Source organism: Acipenser ruthenus, chromosome 2, assembly GCF_902713425.1.
Source record: "Acipenser ruthenus chromosome 2, fAciRut3.2 maternal haplotype, whole genome shotgun sequence".
Taxonomy (NCBI): Eukaryota; Metazoa; Chordata; class Actinopteri; order Acipenseriformes; family Acipenseridae; genus Acipenser; species Acipenser ruthenus.
The window spans coordinates 65792547-65815024 of NC_081190.1; the positions used below are offsets into that span (position 1 = coordinate 65792547).

Sequence of the window (22478 nt, forward strand, 5' to 3'; positions counted from 1 at the left end):
TTTAAAGAATAAAATTATAAATAATTTTCATTAACAACTTGAAATGTTTTTTGAAGAAAAGAAAAGAAAAAGCAAGTCTATGTACTATACCTAGCTTTAGTTTGAGTACATTGTATTGGTCCTTATGCTGTTGTATCTGTGATAACTGCTGTGTCACTGAAGCTTGCAGCTGTTCATTCTGGGTTTTCATAGACGAGACTTGTGTCTTCAGCTCATTTATTTGTGCATCCTGTGGGAGGAAAAGAGGTGGTCAATTACTATTAGAATTAGAGACACTTTTTTTTGCATAACCCTTTTCCTGTATATATATATATAAATAATATACAGCTATGGCCAAAAGTTTTGCATCACCTAGAATTTTATGATCGAGACATAATAAATAAAAAATAATAATAATAATAATACTATAATGAATATATAGATTTTATATTTAACATCATGTAATCAAAAACACTACAACATTATATACACTATTACATATGGGCAGCAGTGTGGAGTAGTGGTTAGGGCTCTGGACTCTTGACCGGAGGGTTATGGGTTCAATCCCCGGTGGGGACACTGCTGCTGTACCCTTGAGCAAGGTACTTTACATACATGTAAAAATAATGCGATATCTTGTAACGATTGTAAGTCGCCCTGGATAAGAGCGTCTGCTAAGAAATAAATGACAACAACATTACAAAAGTATACCGGAAGCCATAATAGCACTACAGTATTTCATGTTAGATTTCGAAAATGTTACATTTTTCAATTTTTGTCAGTTTTTTCCATTAAGTATATGGAAAACTACAAGGCAGTATGTAATTCAATATGCTAACGTAACGTTATTCAGAATTGAAGCAAAATCATTCTATAGGGCGATGCAAAACTTTTGGCCATATCTGTAGATGTATTTCATTTTGGTGAGAGACACTTGCGATTTTATATTAAATGTTCATAGTAGTAGACAAAAATTGTACTTCAAAATAGACCATAAAACACATGGCAATTTCAATACAACCATTTGATTTACAGTACCTGTTCTCTAATGAGTTCCTTGTATTGTGTCACTATACTGTCATGCTGCTCCAGCGTCTTCTTTACTTCTTCCTCTTTCTTCTCCTCCTCGCTGGACTTATGTACAGCTTTTGTTATAACAGCTGCAAACAAATTAATTACAAAATTGTTGATAATATAACCAGAAAACCCACAAGAAAATACTCACTGATGTGTCGTACAAGTAGTATAAGATCGGATGCATGCTAATAAGGCTTTATATGCGAATGTATAAAAGGAAAACATCTAAAAACAAACTATATATGGGGGGGGGGGGGGGGGGGGATATAAACCATTAAAGAGGCGTCTGACTTTGGCACAATATAAAAGCACTCACAACAATTATATATTTGGTGTTGTTACACTTATTTACAAAAAAAAAAAAAAAAAAAAAAAAACTGTTGTAGAGTAAGACTACTTCTAGAAATGCTTATTTTTGAAAACTCACCTTCTAGTTCTTTTACCAGTTTGGTAAATTCATGGTCAAACAGCATTTGCTCCGGACTGGAAAAGACTGGCTGTGGTTTCTGAGCTGCTCTTGAATACAGTTCATGTTTGCAGTTAGACCCCAGCTTCTCAACAAAGTTCTCCTTCCCGATCCTTTTCTGAATCAGCTGTTTCAGTTTTTCTCTGTGGGGGTTTACGTAAGACATGTGCCAATCAATTATCACACAAACTTATTGATATTAGATGTTAAACACTGTGAAGTTACTTAATTTAGAAACCTTTGCAGTACTACTGTCACACTGGGTTACATAAGCCAATCTTCACCATACTTATATTGCATAGCATTTCCATATTTTGCCATGTTTCGCTAAAAAAAAAAAAAACACTATACGACAGGTATAATTCCATATCGGTTTTCTAACATTGGTTATAGAATAAGGAAGCACATACTTGGTATAGTTTTCCAATGAGTTGTCATTGTAATAGACGCAGATGCCCAGCAAGAGAGCACACAAGCCCTGGACCAGCTCTTCATCTTCCCCAAGGTTCTCTGAAATCTGACCTGTTAGCTGAGAAATGCTGTTAAGGAGACACTTCAAATAGACAGAGATTACTTCAAATGCAAAGCACCATTTTTGTACATCAATCGCTTTGTAATGTCACCATGGCAGACCATGACTTTTATACTTGGTGTAAATCAATACAAAAACTTTTTTTAAAAATTGAAAAGGCTTACTAACAACAATGACAGCGTCAATAAAGGATACAAATGGAATATTGGCTTGGTTGTGCAAGAAGTGAGTGACGGCAATTGGGCAGTTACTTATCCAGGTGCAAAGCAGCATAAGCAAACCGACTCTTGTCTGAACCTTGCTGCCCTACAAAAAAAAAAAAAAAAAAAAAATTAAATACAACATCAGTCTTTTTGTTTTGTGACCAACATTCGGAATTTCTGGAGATACAGTATTGTTAAAAGGTCAATTAATCTTCTATTACATGTTACAAATGAGATTAGATGGAATATTACAATTAGCCTGAGGAATGTATGTGGTATGTGTGTGCTATGTCATATTCTCAAGACAATGAAGAATTGAGTTTTTAAATTGCATGTAAAACTAATCCCTTGAAAAATGAATGCACCATAACACAATCTCGATTTGCTTTGAAATTTATTTATTTTTGTTTTTTTTAAATTAATAGCTAATGAAGTATGCATTAAACAAATACACAAAAAGCATGGCGATAAACCAGATTTGTCTCTGTAGCAATACTGCAGCCTTGACAATACACAGTACTTTTAGTTTACCTTCCACTTAAAAATAAACACACTTCACATACATTCAACACAGATCTGTACAGTATGTTGGGCATGATTTACATGCCCAACATACTAGAGAAATCTGGTTCTCATACTGAAAAACACGTTAACACCCCATCACACCAACAGTTGTGCAAGTTATTTTAGAACATCAATTAGTAGTTAACATGGTAAATGTCCTTGTGTGACAAACATGGTGTTCATGTTCGAATATCCATACAAAATTCAGACAAGTATTCGAATATTCGTTCATTTGCAAAACTTAATCAAAGCCATTACATGTACAACTTCATTAAATCCCAGAAGAATGAATAGGTCTTACTTTACCCCACTGAATTAACAAAACAAAGGATGCCACATAGTAGTTTTAGTTAAATATGTTTTTCTTGTGCGTTTCTTTGATTTACTTTTCCCTGCCATTACCAATTCTTCGCAAAAAACAGGGGCCATTAGCGATGCAAGTCGGTTATGATCGGTTTGGTTTTTTATCAATTCTTTCAGAGGTTTTTGACATCCAATTGGTTTTCGTGCACATTCTGGTAAATTGGTACATGCAAAACACATTGTTATATGTTTTTCATTTATATCAATTATGTAATTTCTGGTAGACACTGACATATTTTTGCCTTCAAAAAATGTTTGTTCGAATATTCGGATAGGTGTCCCTGCACTAAAAATGTCCAAATACCTAAACCACAAGCATTCAAACAATAACATTCAATTAGTAAGGGAAGAAGCATATAAATCCCTGTGACAGAGACAGAATGATACATCTCCCTCCCGACCTGTGAGGACGAAGTGTAAAGGGAACAGAGTGCCCTGGACTGCATGGCCTGACAATTCATTCCCAGGTTTAGGTGGAAGTCGGCCATCTAGAAAGGGGACTCATCGATGGTACATTAAGTCATTGCCCCAGAGGGAAAGCGAGTGGCAAGTGCGGATTGGAAGAGAAAGAGCTGCACTCGCTAACCAAGGGGGGCGTGACTGAAGGTACAAATAGGGGACGTGGCTTGGTGATCTGTTGCTTTGTTTATGGTTAAGAGAAACGATGATGGACGAAAGTAAAATAACCATGAGTGTTTAGTGTTTGTTTTGTCAAGTCTAATTGTACTGTTTACTATTTATTAGACTGCCAACACGATCCGGAGCTGTCGCTACAGGCCAGCTCTTACCCAGACATCACTGCACTTTGTTTCACAAAGAACTGTATTTACACCACGAGCACTTTAGCACACACTGTGGACTTGTGTATGTGTTTTGTGTTTCGTGTGGGTGTTTAAGAACAAGACTGTTATTATTTCAGGACCAACCTGTGGATTACAATAAAGCAATACACGCCACTGTATTGCTTAGCACCATTATTGACTGTCTGTGTGTCATCAGACAATTGGATTTAAAAATAAAACATTGCACCTGGATTATCGTTGTCTGTCTGTTCATTAATCACTGCTGCATTCCTGTACCTGCACACAGTTAACCACTTTGCCACAATACCCTATTACTGCTCCTTCATCAGCTCAGGTAGTTTAATCAGTGTTGAAATCAGACAGTTAGATTAAAGTAAAACTTTGGTAACTTTATAACTGCATTCTATGAAGGCTGCAAACAAGTTATCTTCATTGAGATGTACAAAAGTATATATATATATATATATATATATATATATATATATATATATATATATATATATATATATATATACACACATACACACATACACACACCACAATCTTAATACTCTCAACCTCCGTCATTATTTTAAAGAATACAGCTGTAAAATGTTAATAAAATAAACAGACAAGTGTAAACTAAGTAAATCACTAATAGTCAATTAAATTTTACTGACATTCATGTATTTAAATGTCCAATTAAAATACTAGTGAAATAAAAAGGCTTTGAAATAATAATAAAAAAATAAAAATAAAAACACAGGACCAGTTTTCATTTCATATCAATGCCCTCATTTAAAACATTCACTCAATAGCAGCCCCAAATGGTCTCAAAAGTACGAGGAACAGCTACAGTTTAGAACTATAAAAGAAAACTTTTTTTGTGTGCTAAACAGGAATGTTTCTGACCTAAAGTAAGATTACTTGTAAGAAAATGTTCTCATGCATCATTGCAGCAAAGCTGTTTCCAGCCAGCCACCTAAGAGGGACATGGCCAGGCCCATAAATGTTATTAAAAGAGAAGTGTTGGTTATTTTAAAATCATTTTATAGGACGATTGTTTGGTAAAAAGATTATAGGCACCAAAGACTGAAAGACTGGTCGTCAGCCCAATATCATCTGCTCCAGCAATACAGATGTCAGTTCATAGAATGTAAAACAGTCCAAATGTCACGTAAGTGCTTAAAATAAACAGGCTTACTGTGATAAAAAAAAAAATGTTCAAATATAGCTGTACACTTCTCCTTTAATTATGCTAAGCCCATGGAACATAAATGAAACACACATACAAAGCGTACCATATATTCCACAATGTTTTAACAGTTTAACCTTGGTCTTTAACTTCTGGATTTATATTCCAAAACAGGACTCAATCAAAGCAATAAAACAATGGGAAACGCAGGAGCATACAGTCAGCACTCAGATATACGACACTCAGATACACGTCAATAACCTTTTACCATCCTTGTATTAAGAAACAAATCCAATTCTCATTATATTATATATATATATATATATATATATATATACATACAGTGCCTTGCAAAAGTATTCAGACCCCTGACCAATTCTCTCATATTACTGAATTACAAATGGTACATTGAAATTTTGTTCTGTGGTATTTTATTTTAAAACACTGAAACTCAAAATCAATTATTGTAAGGTGACATTGGTTTTATGTTGGGAAATATTTTTAAGAAAAATAAAAAACTGAAATATCTTGCTTGCATAAGTATTCAACCCCCACACATTAATATATGGTAGAGCCACCTTTCGCTGCAATAACAGCTTTAAGTCTTTTGGGGTAAGTATGTACCAGCTTTGCACACAGTGTCGGAGTGATTTTGGCCCATTCTTCTTGGCAGATTTGCTCCAGTTTGTTCAGGTTGGTTGGACAACGCTTGTTGACCGCAATTTTCAAATAGTGCCACAGATTCTCAATGGGATTGAGATCAGGACTTTGACTGGGCCACTGTAGGACATTCACCTTTTTGTTCTTGAGCCACTCCAATGTTGCTTTGGCCTTATGCTTGGGATCATTGTCCTGCTGAAAGGTGAATTTCCTCCCAAGCTTCAGTTTTTTAGCGGACTGAAGCAGGTTCTCTTGCAGTATTTCCCTGTATTTTTTTCCATCCATTCTTCCTTCAATTTTAACAAGATGCCCTGCTGATGAGAAGCATCCCCACAGCATGCTGCTGCCACCACCATACTTCACTGTAGGGATGGTGGTGTGTCTTGCGCCACACATAGCGCTTTGAGTTTTGGCCAAAAAGCTCTATCTTGGTCTCATCTGACCACAAAACCTTTTCCCACATCGCAGCTGGGTCACTCTCATGCTTTCCGGCAAACTGCAGACGTGCTTTCAGATGGTACATTTTGAGTAACGGCTTCTTTCTTGCCAATCTCACATACAGGCCAGTGTTATGCAGAGCTCTTGATATGGTTGACTGGTGCACCATTACTCCACTGCCAGCCACTGAACTCTGTAGCTCCTTCAAAGTGATTGTTGGCCTCTCTGTGGCTTCTCTCACAAGTCTCCTTGTCTGAGCGCTGAGTCTTGAGGGACGGCCTTTTCTTGGCAGTGCCTGGGTGGTGTGATGCAGCTTCCACTTCCTGATTATTGATCCAACTGCGCTCACTGGGATATCCAAACACTTGGATATTATTTTGTACCCTTTCCCTAATCTATGCATTTGTATTACTTTATCTTTAACTTCTGTAGAATGCTCTTTGGTCTTCATTTTCCTTCAGATTCACAGCCTGACCAATGATCCTTCAACAGTGGGGTTTTTATTCAGAAAATGTGACAGCAACTTTAATGGTTCACAGGTGGAGGCCAATGGTAAGGTAATTGTGTCCTTGTTAGGGCAATTTCTTTCATCTGTGTAAACTGGGAGCTTCCACAGCACAGGGGTTGAATACTTATGCAAGCAAGATATTTCAGTTTTTTATTTTTCTTAAATATATTTCCCAACATAAAACCAATGTCACCTTACAATAATTGATTTTGAGTTTCAGTGTTTTAAAATAAAATATCAAACAGAACGAAATTTCAATGTACCATTTGTAATTCAGTAATATGAGAGAATTGGTCAGGGGTCTGAATACTTTTACAAGGCACTATATATATATATATATATATATATATAACAAATTAATGCACTTACCCGTCACACGCAGTTTTCTGATACAAAGCCCATCTCTTCAATGTTACAATTTATTTGTTTATCCGTCACGGCCCGCTTTTTTTTTTTTGTTTGTTTTCTTTCGCATGCCAAATCAGTCTTTATTGTGCAGTTACAAGCGCTTCCTCCAATTTCACATGACAAAAATGAAGCAAAAACAAAGCAAACGACACAAGCTATAGTAATATAAAACAGTTCATCATTAAACAGTTTTAAATATATATTTTATAAATCTGTGATTAGTTGCTTTTGTGCATTTTCATTTGCAAGTGAACTGTGACATTGCATTGCCTTTTACATTTGACACAGTTCTGTGCATGGGTAATATTTTGATTTCATTTTGCTGTTGGGTCGTTAATGGGGAATTTTACATACTGCTACAATACGTACCAAATTTAAAAGTAGGTACTGTATTACAGTCCACGTGTCGTCTCTTTTGGCAAGTGATATTTTCAGAATCATATCGTTCTGAATGAAAATACTTCTGTTGAAAACATAGTTCTGTACCAACAAAACCAAATACGTTACAACTAAATGGAAGCCTACTTATTTTAAAACAACGTCCTTTCAGCTATGTATTTTTGACATTGTGTCTTTTTTGTGTGCACTGAAAACACAGACAAGGGTTGGAACGGGCCAAAATGAAATAATCAGATATGCGTCACTCTCGTTCAAACGTCACTAGGGTCGGATATTGAGTGCTAACTGTATATGAGTTTTTTTTTTTTTCCTTTTGCCACATAGATTTATAAAGTCAAAACACTTTACAATAACACAGTGCCACCCAATGGCAAGCAGGAAAACAGCATTGAGCATTCAGATTCTTCTCCCACTACCTAATGTGTAAGGATTGAACCAAGTTTGCCTTGTTATCCCCTTGAAGATAAATAAGCCCACAGAGCAGATCAGGTTAGAGTTGAAACTGACTGGTAGTATAAAAAAAAAAAAAAAAGAAAAACAATGAATGAGATCAGTGGACGCAAAACAACAAAGAAGCCAGAACCAAAACAAAGAGAGCAGTCTGCTGATGGCAAGCAAACGTTCACTGTGCTGTCCAAACAATTACTTACCCTCCGGTCGATCTTATCCCCCTGTAAATTATATAGTAAAAAGTTTGAAATTCACAATGCGTTTTATTTATTTATTTTAATTGAATTTAAATTTATTTATTGCTATTTGTCAACATATTTTAGCTCATGCAAAAGACAGCAAGTATAAAAAAAGAATCCTGAACATATTCAAAATCTTGTTTCCTTTTTACTTCTATCCAGTTTGGGATACTGCATGGGACAATCTACTACTGATGCTTCAACACTGGTTTGCAGTCATGATGTCTAAGTTTGCAAATGGCAGATGTGAAATAAGTTTCCATGAAATATGTTGAAAAATATACAAGTCAACTTTGTGCTGTAGTCATATTCTGGATCTAGGTAATACTGCAGTCTGCTCTGACCCCCCCTTTATACACAATAAATGTATATAAACACATTTTTTTTCATATTGCAATCTGTAAAGCTTTAACATGGTTCTTACTATATTTTAAATCACAGTGCTGAACAAGGTCCAGTTGCAGAGGACTACATTCTTTACAAATGTGTTATGATAAACTAGTCAAAAGGATGCCTCTGTAAATCTCAGTGGTATGGTTTTTGCATTACAGACTATTAAAATGTAATCTTTTTTTTTTCTAAATGAGATCTACAGTTAAAAGAAATGGAACTAGGTTGTAAAATAGCTTTTAAAATCTGACATGATGTGAATATTCGATGGACAGTGGTCTAAATCATATTTAAAAAATGAGTCAGTGTGGAGTAGTGGTTAGGGCTCTGGACTCTTGACCGGAGGGTCGTGGGTTCAATCCCAGGTGGGGACACTGCTGCTATAACCTTGAGCAAGGTACTTTACCTAGATTGCTCCAGTAAAAACCCAACTGTATAAATGGGTAATTGTATGTAAAAATAATGTGATATCTTGTAACAATTGTAATTCGCCCCGGTTAAGGGTGTATGCTAAGAAATAAATATTAATAATAATAATAATAATAATAATAATAATAATAATAATAATAATAATAATAATAATAATAAATTCAATAGACTAACTCTTACTATCACTTTATTGCCCCCTACTGGCTTTGTGAAGCAATTAATACCACTACAGTACCCTTGAGCAAGGTACTTTACCTAGACTGCTCCAGTGAAAACCCAACTATATAAATGGGTAATTGTAAGTAAAAATAATGTAATTGTATGTAAAAATAATGTGATATCTTGTAACAATTGTAAGTCACCCTGGATAAGGGCGGCTGCTAAGAAATAAATAATAATAATAAATAATAATAATAATTTTGCCCATGGATACTTGTCGAAACAAGGTATTACAACTCAGTGGGTCTCTTCCTGGATGAACAATTAAAAAAACAGGCACTGAAACCAGATATAGCTGAGGCACTACATAACAAAGGCATGACTGATGGCTCTGGCTTCTCCCATTGGATGCCAGGTTAGTCAAACTGAAGCTCAAACTATAATAACTGTTTTGGTAAGAGATTAATGACTATGTGTGGCTGCTGTGCTGGAATTAAAAGCCACATTTAGCCTTAAGACTGAAGGGCAGACATTAGGATCAGAATGCAAGTTATAACAATGATAATTTAACAAAATCCTGCTGGCTCAACAGTTTGCAGTCTGCCTGCTCACTATAACGAAAATGCTTTTTCTTAATCAACTTTTTATTTGACACACCTCATAGATAAATCAGCTTTTGCATGTGTTACACATTTTGTGTGGATTAAAATGCCCATCCCCTCCCACCCAAAACACGCAAGTTTTGGTTTCTATTACTAAATGTCCACATGTGAAAGCAGGTAGACATGCAGTAATTATTAATATACATTTAAGCAATAAGGCATATCCTCTTCTTGCAGACATCATTATTTTATTGAACTACTTAAATTGTTAAAAACACAAGTTACCTGAAAAGGACCGTTACATTTGCTTTCAGAATACAGGGGTTGGACAAAATATAAATAAATACTGTAGGAAAGTATGCCATATGTAGCACACAGATTTGCACACATGGGCTACTCCTTCACGTCAAACTCAAGGGAACATTTTTGAAAACACACGGTCATAGATTTCCACCCCCCCATTTCCTGGAAGGAATTGCAGACTATAAAAACTGAGCAAAGGCAGGGGTTTATTTGTAAGCAGGGCCCACTATTATGAATGAAATACAGGTTTTAACCCAGCAAGCCAGGCAATGGCAGAAATGCAACTTAACTGCCAGCAAATATAATTAATTTAATTAAAACAATCTCTCTTTCCTACTTTCAGTTGAAGAAGAGCCATTTGAGGTCTTGAAAGCTTATGATTAATTATGGTTTAGTTAGTCCAATAAAATGTATCACTTCTTCTTCTCTTTGTCTATCCTCTCTGGACTGATACGGCTACCATTTCATCTATCAATTTCATTTCATTGAAAGAGTACTGTTTGTATGTATTTATATTTAGGTCACTATTATGCTTTTTCAGCCACATACCTGCGACAGGATGTTGGTGCACTGCTGCAGCAGGGAGACTGGAGGGTTGCCCAGGCTTGTTGCTAGCTGTACTCTCAGCAGCTGTTCTTTCTGTGTCAGGTTGTCCTGCAGAGCATGGGCCAGAGCCACAGCTGCACACCAGTTAGACACTGAATCGGTGGAAAAGAGACCACCACACAGCAGCTGCCCAGCAGATATGGAGTTGGCTTTAAAACAAAGATTAAAAAAGGTAAAAGCTCAGTTTTTAATTTGATAGCATGCTTCAAGATTATAAAATAACTCTAGTTTATTTAATTGCCTCAGTTTAAAGTGGAAAGATTAAAATCTAATATTGGACTTTAAAACATGTAGCGAGAGTCTGAAGATTTTGGTGATATTAGGTAGGTGGTTATCTAACTATAGCGTTAAAGGTTAAGGGCAGTGGACCCAGGCGAGTCTAATGATGTTTCACTTCCAGGGGCCCCAGCATTCAAATTAATAACTGGTAGTAACACCATATACTTCAGTTGTTTTTTTTTTGTTTGTTTTTTTAAGATTGCTTAAGAAACTACTTTATATAAACTGATAATAGGAGAGGGACAACAGACTTCAAATAAAAACTTTTAAAAGATTGTTAACATTTTTCAAAGCAGTTACCTACCATCTATAGTTGATGGCAGTAGAGTTGCAACAATCTCTCCCTGTCCCTTTTGATTCTTGTACAGGAAGCACTGGAAGCAGTAGAGAACAGCACAGCGCAGAACAAACGGTTGTTTTTCATTCACCATGGACATTAACAGAACTACTATGGCAGGTCTGTTTAAAAAAAAAAAAAAGAAAAGTTCAAACACTTGATTGATGATTTTGTCTAATACTGGGGTATCATTTGGTTATTTTACAGAAACAATAGTAATAATGGGTCAAAACATTTTTTATTCATCCTCTAACTGGGAATAAACCCATTGTGACTGAGGCCTCATTTAAAATATGGAATTTTAAAATGAAAGGATATAATTACATTACAGGATATAATGGTTTTTAAAAGAATAAGCAAATCATCCTAGTCATACCTGACATTATGGAAATGACGCACTGGATTAACAGTGTTTCAATAGCTTCTGTCTGGTGCACATGAGTGTGCGAATATACATTTGTTTGTAAATGAATCTCACACAGCAGGGTTTTATTTCCAAATACAGAAAGCAAAGCCTCACCGTGGGGGGGTGGAAGGGGCGTTTACTGAAGCAAAGTAGTCCTGGTTCACCTGGGAGCCTCGGATGACCTCAGACACAGTGTTAATTGTCTACGAGGGGAAAAAAAAAAAACAACAATACAAACCGCATAAAAAAAAATGAAGAAAAAATAATAATTCTGAGCACAGTGAGCAGAGTTTAGATTTTAATAGTCTACTGGAAAATGTTGTTTGTTAAAGATTCCCTTTCACTACAGGTAATATTTGCCAGTAAGTCTGGAATAAACACTGAATATACTATTAAGTCATTCATCCCGTTGCCCCTGATAACGCTTTGAGGAGTCCTCTGAGCAGTGCCAAACCTCCCGATGGACATCTACTGCTTTCTGCACACTTGTGCCGTTTCTCAAGGGCAAAATTTAAGTGAAGAAATAAAAAGTATACTTTATTGTACCACGTATAACTAGACTACAAAGACCACACACTGTAAAAACACAAGAAATATTCAATATTACAAAGGGATTTTTTGTTTTGTTTTTGTTTTACAAAAATAATTTTTGGAAATTAAAAAATAAAACCATAAGTCTATAACCTGATTAATTCATTCTGATTATGGCCATGAATTAGATTTTTTTTTTTTTAACATCAAGTGGATAAATCTGGCATCAACCTAAACAGAGCCGTCTCACTGTACTAGGCTGACATTTTGATTTCAATCCGTTCTGTATACACGTCTACAAATATTCAAAACGACCTCTAGAATTACTTTCATTATTTATAGTATATAACAAGACTGTGATTTTGACTTTCAGAATGAATTTCACTGTACTTCAGTCTTATGGTACAACCTATTTGTACATGTTTTATTATTAACTGAGGCAGTAATTACTGTATACTGTGTAGTACTACTAGTAGTAGTAGCCATACAGTGTCCACGGACTATTTTAACTTGTCGTGCCCTTAATAAAACAAAACAACTCAATTACAAAATGGTGTTCAAAGAATCAGGATGCTTTTACCTAGATTGTATAATCTGATATATTTAGATCTGATGTTCACGAGTGGATCTGCACAACAAGTGTTCCCATGGTCAATGATTCTGCTGTTTTCACCGTTACCTCCGGTTTCAAATTGAAAGAAAACTACACGGTTGTTTAAAATACTGAGGATATCTTTTAAAATCTTATCTTAAGCTGAGCTACTGCTCTACTGGTGTATTTTGTATTTCTAAAGGTTTCAATGATAAATGAGGGATGATCATGTGTGCACAGCCCTTTTTAAAATAAAAAAAAAAAAACATATCAGCTTTACTTAAAAGTTAGTTGTGGATTTATCCACTTTAGGCCGCACTGGAAAGCAAGATCTGTGCTCAACAACTTTTCTGTTCATGGTTTTTCTGTAGTTTGAATGTATGTTTGTATGTGTTCTGTATTGCACTACACAATTAGAATTTTTAACCGGGAAGCCCATTGAAATGGTATTGCAGCAACACTGGCATTCTAAATCCATGTTGCCGGGCTGAATGACTTGATAAAAAATACTACTAATAAAATAATTAGGAGTACCCAAAAATACAAGCGCTATTAGTCTTGCCAATACACTCATTCACTTAATTACGTTCGTATTTTCCCTATTTCTACGCCAGATATTATTCACCAATCAATTTGTCAGCTTTCCGTGGCCCAAGCAATGAAGGACTGGTACAGTGAAATCTTTAGCTCACAATCCAAAATAAAAGCATGGTCATGTTGACTGCACTAGGTCTGGGAGCTGAACTTAATGTAAACAGCTATCTGCAACCAATAATAAAAAAATAAATAAAAAAAACTCCTACCTCAGTAAGAATGTCAGCTGGTACACCGGTGGCCATCAGAATGCTACAGAGCTGCTGCAAAAGGCCGCAATGGTACATCGACTTTTGACAGCTACTTGTAGCACCAGGCGGGTTAACAGGAGAAACCATAACTCGAACAAGCTAAAAAAAAAGACAGAGATGAAAGTTGGTGTGCATCTTTATCATCACATACTAAGTTTCCTGCCTATTTATTTATATTATTAATGCTTTATTTTTAAATGTGTTTATAAGGTTTAATTAATACTTTCTTTTATTTAACTTTTTTCTTTAATTAATTACTTCACAATTCAGAGGAAAAAGATGCAGTGTTATGTATCATCCACTAGATGGCAATGCAGCCTTTAAAAAAAAAAAAAAAATCTAAATTTTAAGGCTACCAAAAAACTAGGTTTATATTTAGGTTATATCTAGGTTATATTTCCAAAGTAAACCATTCTGTGCTGTAATTTAAACAAGGTTATGTTACAAAAGTCAATCAATATTTTACCTGCAACATCAGATGGAGATTGGTCACTTTCTGTGCCGACCAGCCCGAGTTTTCATCTCCCACTTCAAACCAGGGCTTCATACGCTGTATGTATGAGCCCTCCTTGAAGAAGTTCTGATTAGAACTGTTGTTCTTCAATAGATTCAATAACAGAAGAAGACAGTCCTCAACGACAATGCCTATATAGACAAAGACAAAAACCCTGGAACTTAACTTGCATTCAACTTTCAAGTAAATGCCCCCCCCCCCCCCTCCCCCCGATTACTTAATTACCCTCAAAATAACATATAATATTAACTCGATATTGGTCCCCTGGGGCAAAGTGCAAGACAGCTCTTAAAATATCATATCAAAATAGTTCTATAGTCAGAGTAGGCAACCTTGGCTCATTTTGATCAAACCAGGATTTAATTTATATTCAGCACAGCCTTTTAAACATTTAAAGAAATGGTTGGATTTAAGTCCTGCAATGGAGTGGATTGGGAGAGCCAAGGTTTCCTACCACTGTCAGAGTAGCAAGAAATAACTAAGGTGCATGAAGGAGCTTTTAATTAACCTCATGGGTTATCAGTTTAGATTATCAAGGTTGTGTTTTCTTATCACTGGGATAAATCATTGATAAAACACCTGTGTCTCATCATCAGGGACTGCTTACCTCCATCACTATTCCCTTCTTCCGTAATGATATCCAGCAGTCGCTCAAATGCATTTTCAAAAGCAACTATTTTCTGAATGGCTGCATTGCCTTTAGTCAGATGCTGCAACAACAGCAGACCCTAGGGAGGAGAGAAAACCAGTAGCCTGTGCAATTATTTATTGTTTTCTTAGTTAAACTTTATTGTAACAGAATGTTACTAAAACTTTAAAATTAGGTATTTACTAAACTTCATTCATATTTTTTTAGCACTCTGAACTGTTGGCACAATGTGTACCACCACTGTTTTATAAACACTTACATCATTACGGATAACTTCTCTGGAGTCTGCTAACAAATCCATCAACCTCGACACACCTGTAGGAAGAGAACGTAGATCCATGAATGGGTAAAGTTCCAGCTGCAACAATGGTATATAATAAAGGCATTTGTTGCTACGTTTAAGTGACTATGGAATGTACTATCAAGAATAGCTTGTTATTTCCATAGTAAAATCACTAAAAGTTAAAGTTAAAGAAGATACCTCAAAATCTAGAGCATTCCAATTATTTTGTTTTTCCCCCAAAGCATATTATACTTGGCTGGTTACATAACTGACATGAAAAATAGCATTTCATAACCTTTGCGCTTCTGTAGTGCCTCATTGATTGACAATATTGGTCATGTCCACTAAGGTGAAAAATAAAATAAACCATTTCAATGTTTGAAAACAATTAACAGAATTAAGGCAAGACAAATGACTGAGTGCCAAATGCTCCGTTTTACATTAGGTATATTACTTACCCATTGGGCTCACAAGAATGACTGCCTGGACCTGAGAGCATTGGTTCTTTAAGAGGGCTGTGAGAAGTTTCACTCCTGGCCAACGGACATGGAAATCAAACTCCTGAAAGGAAAATGTTCATTTTGTGAATGTGTATTCTTACTTCAGGATGTAAACAAATCTCCAAATTCTTTAGGGTGGCATGATAGACTGTTTTACAATATTGGATGAGATAACATGGCACCTCACATTAGTTTCTTTGCTACAGAATCAAGTCCCTTTTAATGAATCAAGGATTGTGTGCTGAACTTCCCCTTAAATGGCACCACCAAAAACATTTGTCCTACTACTACTAAAAAATAAAATTAAAATAAAAAAATATCAGCATCTGCCTATAGCATTTGTTTGTTTACATTAAGGAGTAATTTAGCAGATGCTGTTACCGAAAGCGACTTACAGAGACTAGGGGGTGAACTATGCATCACATCTGCAACAGTTGCAGTCACTTACAAAAGGACCTCAGTTTCAAGTCTTATCCGAAGATTACCTTCTAGAAAATGGTTAATGCTGTGTATACTAAAAGAAGATTGGTAAAGAAACAGAATCAGTATGTCCCTAAGGAAAAGTTTAAAGAATCGGGTTGAAGTTAGATTTCGACTGTATGCATGTCATTGGATGCTAGGACGATAGGATGGCAGAACAATAAAAAAAATGTAGTGTGATCCAAAAAATTGAAGTGCCTGCTAGTAGTGTGATTTGTAAAATGTACATGAAGATTAAAATCATCGGTGGGTTCTGCCAGATCTGCATAACAATGAATGGCAGGTATTAAGACTCACCTCTAAAAGACTCAATAGGAGGGTCACATTTTCTTGTTCTTTAATAAAAATCTCTGTAAACTGAGAACCCAGGTCATCAGCTTGCTTCTGTCCGCTCTCGTCTTGAAAAAAGACAGCAAAAAGTCATTACAAACCTGAAGTAATCAATAAGCATACTCAAAAAGTGTTTGACACAACTTAAAGAAAGACCACAGAACAGAAATCAAACATAGAAAGGGTTAGTTTGTAAGCAGGACCAATAGCTGAAAATATTCTGCACTGCATCATAAAGGGTGATTAGTTTTGTACACACGGATGATTTCAAATTAAAATAAAGAATTTAGAATGTGTCTGACAGAACTGACAGTAACTCTTCACCGTGTGTATGCATTTGTTTTAATGTAAACAAAACATCTGTTAGATGTCATTAAAAAAAACAGACTGTTAACGTTTTCATCAGTTTTGTAAGTTAATGTTTTCAATCAAAGAAAAACCAGCCGAGGCAAAATAACAACCAATGTCTTTGGTTTTAAATCTGCCAGCCTCTATCAAAGTTAAAAAGTAGTGTTAAATCATTTTTTTTTTCTTTTGGAGTTAACAGGTGGAGAGGACTAGAGACTGAAACCCTCCTTCAATATACTGACCATGTGCAGGTTTACTGCTTTGCTTTCCAGAGCTGGAAGGTCCACCATCTGTCAGGATGAGAAGGAAGTTCAGTCTAGGATGGATCTCTTCTGATCCAAGACTGACTTGCATAAAAACAACTGGACTGTGTGGGTGACATCTGAATCAAGCTGAAGCTGCTAAACCCAGTCACAATGAAACTGTGTCTTTAAGCACTAAAGAAGAGAGTTCAGTTTCCAAATACCCCTGAATGTCAGTCTAAACAAAGGACATTTTAAAAATTGTATTTGAAATAATATTACTTTAAAAAAAAAGAAAAACTTGTGTTACCCTAATCCATTGGAAAAAGTAATGTGTAGATGCATGCATGCTGGTTTATTCTTTTTTCAAGCATACATTACCACACTACTGTACTCCCAATCTGATAAAGGGCAAACCTTCCTGAAAAGCCGTATGTTTTAAAGAAAAAAATATCTGAATTATCATTACAGGTTTGCTGAGTATTGGATGAGTAAATACTTTCTGGTAAAAAAAAGTGATTATATCCACAATAAAAGAGGACACTTACAATTTTAAGTGGAATTAATATGTAACAAAAGTGCCCATAACAGTCACAAAGACATAGACTAACAGGTAAAGGAAAACATGCTTGGCCAAAAAAAATTCAAGTGACAAACTGAAAAGTACTCTACCAATATATTAATTTATGACAAGTCTTTGTATTTAGAAAAGTGCAACTAGACAAGAAACTGCAATTATAAAGAATCATGCACAATTAAATGTTTTACCTTCAGATTCATCTGCAAAATTATACATGGAAGAGAAGAAAGAGTAGAGCATAATTGGTCATAAAGAACAAATCAAATGAAATGGGTTAACAGGTTCAGTAGCTTCTAGCACTAAACCTGTGAACCTGTTAATTATTATATATCGTAACCTACTGTAAAGATTTTAAAGCCCTCAATATACCAAAATGTGGTTTTTTTTTCATTTGTAAAAGTTTTCTAGTGATTCTAGGGTAATTTTAGGGTGGTTTATGGATCACAGGTTTTAATGGCACACATTAGATGTACAATACTTGATACAAGGGGGATCAATTATAGGGCTGTCACTCGATTACAAATTTATATATATATATATATAGCTCAAAGAGCCAGTTGCCCACACACACACATACACACACCCAATGGGAATTCGGTCTTCTTAAAACCATTTTTATTATTATTTTAATTTCAGTAAATGTATCAAATGTTACCTTTCCGTCCTATTACACTAATAAAACAGATTTAGGGGCCTGATAACTTGGTTATACAAGCCCCAAGGGCCAAGCAGCACAGGTACACGTACTGTTCTGCAGTAACCCCTAAACAGCTAAATTATTAGCAATACACAAACATGGAAACAAAAAAACTCAGAGGTTTATAACTAAGTCTACAGTTTATTATGTTACCGTCAGCACTCACATATCCGACCCTATAAAATTTTGACTTCAGTGGCGGTTAAACGAGTGTGACGCATTTCTGATTATTTCATCGCATTTGACGTGTATGTAGGTGAGCACGTGGTAACCTGCCCCATCCCACCAAAACAACTGCCTGCCCTGTACACACACACACACACACACACACACACACACACACTTCGTACGGAAAGAAAAAATATGACTTGGGTTTGAGGAACTGTACAGGGGGACTTATATCTGACATATCACAAGAGATGGATCATGATAATGGTAGATATTTACAGCAATCTGTCTTGAATGTTTAACTATCATTTCATCTAGAGGGGTCTTTCATTGATTCTGTCATTGAAATTTGTTAGCGCACGAGTTGGGGGAATAACACAGCAGTAAAAGACAACAACTTATCTGTTTTTTCAGGGAACACAAAAAAGACACAATGTCAAAAATACATAGCTGAAAGGACTGTTTTAAAATAAGTAGGCTTCCATTTGGATGTACTATAGTTAGTTTTGTTGGTACAGTATTATATTTTCAACAGAAGTAGTATTTTAATTTAGAACGATAATTCTGAAAATATCACTTGCCAAAATTATGATTTTTACACAACTTTAACCCCTTTATATACAAGCTTAAAACCAGTGTCCTACCGCTTCCAGGAAGAGACAGCGCGTGCTTCAAATCAGCACTTCCCTAAATAGCAGCATGCATTTCTCGGTCTACCCAGAATGCACGATGTAAAAAAATGTATCTACGATCAAATCATTAGTTAATTAACCGGTCCGATTAATCTGTTAATCGGAACAGTCCTAACCAATTATAATGATTTGTTAGGAATCTACAATTTCAGGATTAAGTATATCATTCTAACCAATAATCAAATCTATAATCAATACTATTGTTGCAACACTAAGTGATTTAATGTATAAAGCAGAGAAATGCAAATACCTTGTTCCTCCTCTTCGTCATTAGAGATGATGTTATACAGAGTGTCCAAGGCATAGCCAATTATTTCAGAGTCCGAGCTACAGTAAAGGGGCAGAAAAAATATTCACTCAGCCTTCTTTCGATATTATTGTAAACCAATAGCAGTAAATCGTCACTGAAAAAGAACACAGAGCTCTGTCCTGAGTGAGTTATTCACAGAAGTAAAGCTTTATGAACTAAAGGACAATGTGTATTTTAAGGATCTAACCCAGTGGTCCTTACTTGTGATTCTTTGAATCCATTCCAGCCCTGGACCTTGTTTCAATCAGGTACTGAATCACTGAACTGACCATTGTTCCACCCTGGTCTTTAATTAGTTTAATTGAACCAAGGTGTTCAATTAAGAAACCTAATTGGAGTAAGGTCTTGGTTCAGAATGGATTGAAAAAGTCAGTGAGTACTGTATTGCACTGTACACATGACAGGTATTTTTTCATAATATTCTGTGCGGATCATTTTCAAGTATAAAGGTCAAATGCAAGATATATATATATTTTTGTTATTACATTTTTTAAAACCAGAGATGTACAGACCTCTGTCCCAATAACGCAAGTCTTCCAACCAAAACATAAGGGACCCTTATGCACGGATTGTGTCAAAATCTACATGGCTTGAATCCAACCTCTATGCAAAAACTGTTGCAATAATTGACTTTTTTTCTTACCTGTCTGTCTGCAATATATGAATTAGATGACCCATGGCTTGACTGGCAACTTCCAAACGATATTTCTGCAGAAAATTAAATGTAATTATTAATAATAATAATAATAATAATAATAATAATAATAATAGCATTTTGCAAGACAAGTTTGATCTACTTTAGGAAGTCTCAGAGACTGGACATTTAATGATAGCTTTAATGTTAGGGAGAAAGGTTTTCCAGATTGACATGGTAGAGAGGAGATGAGTTCATCATAAAAAAAACTCCATTACTTGAGATCTATGGATCACCAGGATATAAAGATTCCCTTTGTGAAAACTAAATAAACTTTGCTTTCTTAATGGCAGTTGAAGTTTTGCACGCTTATCACTGAAGTCTTCGTGTTTTTAAACCATGAAGATCTGTATATTTGAGAGTACCCTAAATTGGCTAATCTTGTATTTATTGCCATTTAAAGAAAATAATAATACTACTACTACTAATAATAAAAGCACACCCAAAAAAAATGAAAACTATTAATAAAAGATTGATGAGCGTCATTTGTTAGAGCACATTGCTGTGACTTGTGTAGCAACCACCTTTCTGGTTATTGCAGTCAGCAAAGTGAAACTGGGCACTACAGTCTGTCCTGCTTTTGTCCCCGGGAGTCTCCCCTACAGGCAGTTAACGATACCGTGGTATTCGGAGGACAGCCATGGAGATACATACAAATGGCCACAGAATGAACCCCAAGCTTTCCGAGGCTACAGGAGAATTACTGCTTATTTCAATTTTTTTTTTTGTCCTTACAAAAAAACGAATACACTTCATATACACACTGCATCAGTAAAACAAAAGGTACATATTTGTCCATAACAGTACTGCTGAAGAATTAAAATGTAAGTAGATACTCAAAGCTCCAGGTACTTAGACAAACAAATTGAATCTGCAATGGGTTACTAAGAGTTTACTAAGATTTCTTACAGACGTGATTAGTTTAAAGACATGTGACTGCTGAGAAACTCAATTCTTAACTTCCCCTTACTGATTGATGCATAAGCATGTGCAATCCTTGAAGACTCGGGTTTAAACAAAAAAAAAAAAAAAAGTTCATTAAATTTAGAAAGCAGCACCTGTTGTCAGCCAGCACCAGCAGTTTATCAACTTGGACCCCACTCTGCAGTATTAGTGCAATGCCAGTAGCAAATGGATTCCTTCAGGAAAGCAGAGACCAGATACACATTGTTTTCTCATTCGGAATGTAATCCTGATTGTATGGAATTTAACATCTAGTAGTTGGCGGCTTCATGAAGGTTTACAGAACAAGGTCAATTCAAGAGCATGTTAATAATTTTTTTTTTAAAAAACTGCATATTGTTCTCAACATCTTTCCTTGCCATGTTGGTCATTAATGGAAAATATTAAAATGCTCTGTGAATATTCCTAAAGTATATAAGGTGTTGCTCCTGCAAAGTATGGTGGTATACAGAAGCAACAGAAAGATCTCTAAAGCATTGCAACATACAACGGACACATTACTAAAACTGCAAAGGAAAGGGAATACAGTAATCCGTCGCGTATCCGCCCTAACCGTTTATCAGCCATGATCAACCTCTTCAGCACCGCTAGTTTATTATTGAACAGAGAAGATTAGAGGTCAGACATTGCAGATCCTACCAAAGTTTTCGTACACCGAGTTGTATGTGCTCCGTGAACTGCCATTGCTGGTAGTGTCATGTGAGCTGTTCAGTGTGTTGATATGTAAATAAATCCTGTTCGCCTGCGGGGTGTATCGACTTTAATCTCCATCTCGATCTCCTGCCTGTCACTCAGCAGCAAATACATGCACCCACATGGCAGACGGATACCCTGTCACAAGCATTAATACCCTGTACTTTTCTAATTTAGGGTAGCTCCCTAATAAAAGCTGAATCTCAAAACAATAATTGTGTAAATACAGTAATTGTTACAGCTGTGTGTAACGGTATTTAAAACAGGATTAATTTATCATTTGTGTGTGTTTCCTTAAAACACCAAGTCAATTTAGTGCTGCACTATAGAACCTATTAAAAACAAAATACCTTGGATAAGGCCTTAAGGGCCCGGACTGCATCCCGCCGGTCTTCCAGTAAGGTCGAGGAAGCTACTCTGTCACACAGCTTCTGAATCTGTCAAATCAAGGGAGAAAAAAAAAGTTAATTGAAAACTGATCTAAAATTCCCCTTTTTGGTATCTTACCCCTCCCCTTGAAACCTTTTAAAAACAACAGTAATTTCATATCATGAATATAATGTAAAAGTGTAAGCACTTACACAGTTAATGGA

At 35.7% G+C, this 22478-nt stretch overlaps 1 protein-coding gene across 3 annotated transcripts in view; it reads right to left on the bottom strand.

The window, feature by feature from the left end:
- LOC117409350 (general vesicular transport factor p115-like) overlaps nt 1-22478 on the bottom strand; it is a 30090-nt gene that overhangs the window by 5292 nt on the left and 2320 nt on the right. The window contains exons 2-21 of one of the 3 annotated variants that reach the window (XM_034015266.3): nt 22236-22322; nt 20179-20243; nt 19476-19552; nt 17857-17868; nt 17089-17136; nt 16466-16566; nt 15647-15749; nt 15165-15220; nt 14864-14984; nt 14209-14387; nt 13701-13841; nt 11889-11977; nt 11336-11490; nt 10696-10901; nt 8225-8245; nt 2250-2360; nt 1933-2051; nt 1484-1665; nt 1018-1139; nt 91-229 (exon numbers count right to left, since the gene is read on the bottom strand). In XM_034015266.3, coding sequence (XP_033871157.3) covers nt 91-229; nt 1018-1139; nt 1484-1665; nt 1933-2051; nt 2250-2360; nt 8225-8245; nt 10696-10901; nt 11336-11490; nt 11889-11977; nt 13701-13841; nt 14209-14387; nt 14864-14984; nt 15165-15220; nt 15647-15749; nt 16466-16566; nt 17089-17136; nt 17857-17868; nt 19476-19552; nt 20179-20243; nt 22236-22322 — 2134 coding nt within the window. The remainder of the gene's footprint in view (nt 1-90; nt 230-1017; nt 1140-1483; nt 1666-1932; nt 2052-2249; nt 2361-8224; nt 8246-10695; nt 10902-11335; nt 11491-11888; nt 11978-13700; nt 13842-14208; nt 14388-14863; nt 14985-15164; nt 15221-15646; nt 15750-16465; nt 16567-17088; nt 17137-17856; nt 17869-19475; nt 19553-20178; nt 20244-22235; nt 22323-22478) is intronic. The other 2 variants (XM_034015267.3, XM_034015268.3) reach the window with 2 other exon arrangements.